Source organism: Nicotiana sylvestris, chromosome 5, assembly GCF_000393655.2.
Source record: "Nicotiana sylvestris chromosome 5, ASM39365v2, whole genome shotgun sequence".
In the NCBI taxonomy this organism is placed as follows: Eukaryota; Viridiplantae; Streptophyta; class Magnoliopsida; order Solanales; family Solanaceae; genus Nicotiana; species Nicotiana sylvestris.
This window is the reverse complement of record NC_091061.1, coordinates 93,084,645-93,090,175: the sequence shown is the minus strand read 5'-3', so window position 1 is coordinate 93,090,175 and position 5,531 is coordinate 93,084,645. Positions and strand designations below refer to the sequence as shown.

General features: G+C 43.2%; 1 protein-coding gene across 1 annotated transcript; it reads left to right on the top strand.

Annotated features, from left to right (window-relative positions):
• Window positions 1–2,893: 2,893 nt before the first annotated feature.
• Window positions 2,894–3,355, top strand: LOC138868985 (uncharacterized). Its single transcript, XM_070146568.1, has one exon. The coding sequence runs from the start codon at window positions 2,894–2,896 to the stop codon at window positions 3,353–3,355; it is 462 nt and encodes a 153-aa protein (XP_070002669.1).
• The last annotated feature ends 2,176 nt before the right edge of the window (window positions 3,356–5,531 follow it).

The window sequence follows — 5,531 nt, the reverse complement described above, 5'->3', positions numbered from 1 at the left end:
GCTCTGTTAACAAGTCCCCGAGGATTCTGGCCTCAGTCCATCCTCCGGTCATTGCGGGGTATGTTGCGCCTTGGGGCATTTCTTCTGTCTTTAGTGTACGGTTGGTATCTCTCTTTGTTCGGCTTTCACTCCTTTGCCGGAAGCCTGCTAGGATATACCTAGCCTGAGGGGGCTCCTAATAGGTCATCTTCGACCCTGATCTTTGATTGGTATCAGTTGTGGACGTCTGACCAAGTTACAGCGGGATATTCAACTAAGTTCTGCTTCGGCTGCTTTGAAGCTACCGAGCTTCACTCGTTCAAACCTTGAGTGAAGGCCTGCACCGCCCAGTCGTCGGAGACCAGTGGTAGTTCCATTCGTTCCATTTGAAAGCGAGATACGAACTCTCGCAGCATCTCGTTCTCCCTTTGCTTGACTTTGAAGATGTCGGATTTCCTTGTAGCTACTTTGATGGCACCACCATGCGCCTTTATGAAAGAATCTGCCAGCATGAGAAATGAATCTATCAAGTTTTGGGCCAGGTTGAAGTACCACATCATTGCCCCTTTCGAGAACATCTCTCTAAACCTTTTAAATAGGATAGACTCAATCTCGTCGTCCTTTAGGTCGTTGCCCTTCACTGCCCAAGTGTAAGCAGTGATGTGCTCGTTGGGGTCCGAGGTTCTGTTGTACTTCGGAAGGTCAGGCATTCTGAACTTCTTTGGAATGGGTTTTGGGGCCGTTTCCTGGGGGAATGGCTTTTGTACAAACTTCTTTGAATCTACACCTTTCAGAATCGGGGATGCGCCCGAAATTCGATCGACCCTAGAATTGTAGGTCTCGACCTTCTTATCATTGGCTTCTATCTTCTTCTCGCCCGACTCAATCCTCTTTGTGAGGTCCTCGAGCATCTTTATGATGGCAGGGCCGGCTGCCGACCCGTTGTTGCTAGATCTTTCTGGTACATGCTCGGCTCGGGGAGCCATTTCCGGAGCTACCATGCTGGGAGTACTTTGGTGGCTTTGCAGCCGAGCAATTGCCAGTTGTTGTGCCTGTAAGATTTCAAAAATAATGTGAAGGCTAAGCTCTTGTTCTTCCCAAACTGGGGTTTTCTGAGCTTCTTGTTGGTCTCCTTGGTGTATGCTCCTGTTAGTGTGAGAGCTTATATAGATGTGTTGGGCGTCGCGTGAGACCACATCTATGGGGATTGGTTCTGGCTTATCCCCAGGGTTTAGTGGTGGTGCGCCAATACCTGGAACAGCTACACCATTCTCTCTGTAGTCCTCAAGACCGTTTTTTTCATATGCATTCACTGAGTTAGACATTTTAACCTGAAATCGAATATCTTGGACAAGAAAAAGTGCGAAAGATAACTTGCATTATGAAGTGAACCATAAAAAAAATAATCACTATTATTCTTAGCCCCACGGTGGGCGCCAAACTGTTTACCTTGAAAATGGTAATTATAATTAAATTTGATTTTGTGGTTCTAAAAATACATGATCTATTTTTATGCTAGTTGTTTAGGCAATAGATGCTAAGTAAGAGATTAGGAAACGAGATAAGAGCTTGTCGATAGTGTAATTACCAAACCAAAGGGCTGGAAACAGGGGCCTTAAGCTGGCATATACGGGCCTCGAGATCGAGTCAGATGCTCGGCTAGGAGAAATCGTGGGGGGATTAACAGTTATGATAGCTTTGATGGAAGCCTTTTATGATCAATAATAAGCAATAAACGAAGAACAATAAATAGAGTACAATGAATATAAGCAATAAATGCAAGTAATGAGATCAAGAGAATATGTTAGAGAGCAGAGAGAATGTTCGTGTGTATTCAATATTGAGCATCAGATCCTTTACAAAATGACAAAGATCCCCTTTATATATGAGGGGGAATCCCAACATAGTACAAATGCATTTATTACTAAGATACATGGTTGATATAGCTAATTAATGCCACGGTACGGGCTTGAGCTAGCCAAATAGACTAGGTTAGCTTTTAGTCATATGCCTTTGGGAACATCCCACTCTTTCACCATAATTATCGATCTACATTGCCCTAAGGTTGGACGTTGGTAGCCTCTCGGGTGTGATTCTCAACCATAGCCTCGAGCTTTTGGAAACGTGCTTACGAAGCATCGTATGACCGAAAATAGGACACTCCGATTTTACCATACACAGATGAACCCGATATTTAAGCCCTATTTAGATTCTTTTGTGATCGTATTCTTTGATTATATCTTGATCTACTCCCGAAGTCGAGAGAAGCATGAGCAATATCTTCGGATTGTGCTTGAGACGCTGAGAGATATTGAGTTATATGCCAAGTTTTCAAAGTCTCAATTTTGGTTGGATTCAATTGCCTTTTAAAGGCATGTTGTATCGGCCGAGGGCATTAAAGTGGATCCTAATAAGACTGAGGCAGTTCAGAACTGGCCTAGACCTACTTCAGCTACAGAGATTTGGAGTTTCCCCGGTTTGGCTGGTTATTATCACCTGTTCATGGTGGGGTTTTCATCTATAGCAGCCGTATTGACTAGATTGACCTAGAAGGGTGCTCCGTTCAGGTTGTCCGATGAGTGTGAGTTGAGATTTGAGAATCTCAAGACTGCTTTGACTACGGGCCAGTGTTGGTGTTGTCGATAGGGTCAGGATCCTACACGCTGTATTGTGATGTATCACATATTGGGCTTGGTGTAATATTGATGCAGAATGATAGGGTGATCGCATACGCGTCGCGGCAGTTGAAGGTTTATGAGAAGAATTACCATGTTCATGATTTATAGTTGGCAGTCATTGTTCATGCACTGAAAATTCGGAGGCATTACCTCTACGGCGTGTTGTGTGAGGTGTTCATGGATCTTCAGAGTCTATAGTATTTGTTCAAGAAAAAATATCTCAACTTGAGGCAGGGATGTGGTTGGAGTTGTTGAAAGACTATGATATCACTATTTTGTATCATCCTGAGAAGGTCAATATGGTGGCTGATGCCTTGAGTAGAAAGACTGTGAGTATGGGTAGCCTTGCGTATGTTCCAGCTGTTGAGAGGCCATTAGCATCAGATCTTCAGGCGTTGAAAAATCATCTCGTGAGGTTAGATGTTTCAGAGCCCAGTCATGTTCTAGCTTGCACGATCTCTCTGTCTTCTTTGTATGAGCACATTAGGGAGCGTCAGTATGACAACCCCCATTTGTTTGTCCTTAAGGACACAGTGCGGCATGGTGGTGCCAAGCAGGTTACTATCGGAGATGATGGAGTGTTGCGTATGAAGGGTCGGATTTGTGTGCCCAATGTTGATGGGCTTCACGAGTTGATTCTTGAGAAGTCCCACATATCCCGGTATTCCATTCATCTGGGTGCCGCTAAGATATATTAGGACTTGCGGCAGCATTATTGGTGGAGGATAATGAAGAAAGATATAGTTGCATATGTGGCTTGGTGTCAAAATTTTTAGCAAGTAAAGTATGGGCATAAGAGGCATAGCGGTTTACTTCAAAAGCTTGAGATTCGTGAGTGGAAGTTGGAGCGTATTACCATGGATTTTGTGGAAGTATGGGTCATTGTTGACAAGTTGACCAAGTCGGGACATTTCATTCCTGTAGAAATTACCTAATCTTCAGAGCAGTTGGCTGAGATCTATATCTGCGAGATCGTCTGTCTTTACGGTGTGCCCGTTTCTATCATTTTTTATGGAGGAACGTAGTTCACCTCGCACTTCTGGAGGGCCGTACAATGTGAGTTAGGCACATGGGTTGAGTTGAGTACATCATTTCACCCCTAGACAGACGGACAGTCTGAATGCACCATTCAGTTCTTGCCGCTTGCGGAGTTTACCTACAACAACAACTACGAATCAATAATTCAGATGGCTCCCTATGAGGTATTATATGGAGGCAGTACCGTTCACCAATTGGTTGGTTTGAGCTGGGAGAGGCTTGGTTGTTGGGTACCGATTTGAATCAAGATTCCTTGGAAAAGGTCAAGATGATTCAAGATCGACATCGCACAACTCAGTCTAGGTAGAAAAGTTATGCCAATCGTAGAGTTTGTGATGTTCCATTCATGGCTGGAAAGAGGTTTTTGCTCCGAGTTTCACCCATGAAGGGTGTGATGAGGTTTGGAAAGAAGGGCAAGTTGAGCTCTAGGTATATCGAACCTTTTGAGATTCCTGAGAGAGTGGGTGAGGTATCCTACAAGCTTGCATTGCCACCTAGCTTATCAGCAATTCTCCATGATCTGAAAGTATCACGATGATCTGTCCATGTGTTAGATTTTAGCTCAGTCCAATTGGACAAGGATTTGACTCATGAGGAGGACCCGGTGTCTATTTTAGCCCGACAGGTCCAGAAGTTGAGGTCTAAGGGTTATCCTTCAGTTAATGTACAATGGAGAGATCAGTCGATTGAAGCAGCCACATGGGAGTTCGAGTCCAACATGCTGTCACGACCCAAACCGATGGGCCGCAATGGGCACCCGGTACCTTACTCAGCCAAGTACCAACATAACGTATCTTTCTTATTACATTATCATATACACATGACATATGGGCCTAATAGGCCAACATGATCCTTTATAAACTCAAAACATAGTCCGACAAGGTCGTACAATCTTTCACGTACAAGACATATGTCTACAAGCCTCTAAGAATACGTAAATATTGTCACACCTCCTTTTTCACTACACCCGCAAAAGGGGGTAAAGGAATTTTTCCAATTAAAGGACAATCGGAACAGGATTTAGATTATTAATTATTCAGAGTCGCCACTTGGGATATTAATGGTGTCCCAAGTCACCGGCTGAATCCCGAACCGAGGAAATTTATGACTCTGTTAACAGTCTGCGAACCAGAAATCCGAATAAGGAATTCTGTTAACCCGGGAAAAGGTTTTAGGTATTCTCGGGTTCCGTGGTTCTAGCACGGTCGCTCAACAGTTGTATTTGATTTTATCTGATTTTAATATATGCTAACTTAGGTGCTTTTTATTCGTAAACCGCTTTTTATCATTATTTATTTTAAAAGAATTGCGACGTCGTGAAAACGCGTTTCGAACCACGTCGCAATCAATGTAGTCGTGGTTGTCAACACATTTCGACTTCGTCGAGATTTGGATTTGGGTCGCATCAATGCGCACCCGAGTTTAAGAGGGTAAATTATCAAAATATGCGCCTAAAGAGACTAACGCGTTATTATCTTTGGGGAGGGCCGCGAAATTCACTAAACAACCCTCCCAAATTTTAAGGTTTTTATCACAGATATTTATTGAGGGCCCCGTAATTTATGTATTTTGTTTGACGGGGCTTATCTCATTTATTAATTAAAGGGCAAACCTAAAAGTAATTATGATTCTCTACTTTATTTGTCCCTAATAATAAAATAAAGGTCTTAATTGATTAATATTATTTAAGCTACTATTTCTTTTTTAAGATCTCAGGCTTCCACACGGTTCAGACCTTCAGCATTTTTTGGGCTTCTGCGTTCGGTCTAGGCAACAAGCGAGTGTGGCTTTCGAGTTTGTCCAAGTTTGGTCCTCTGATATTGTCCTTGGGCCCAA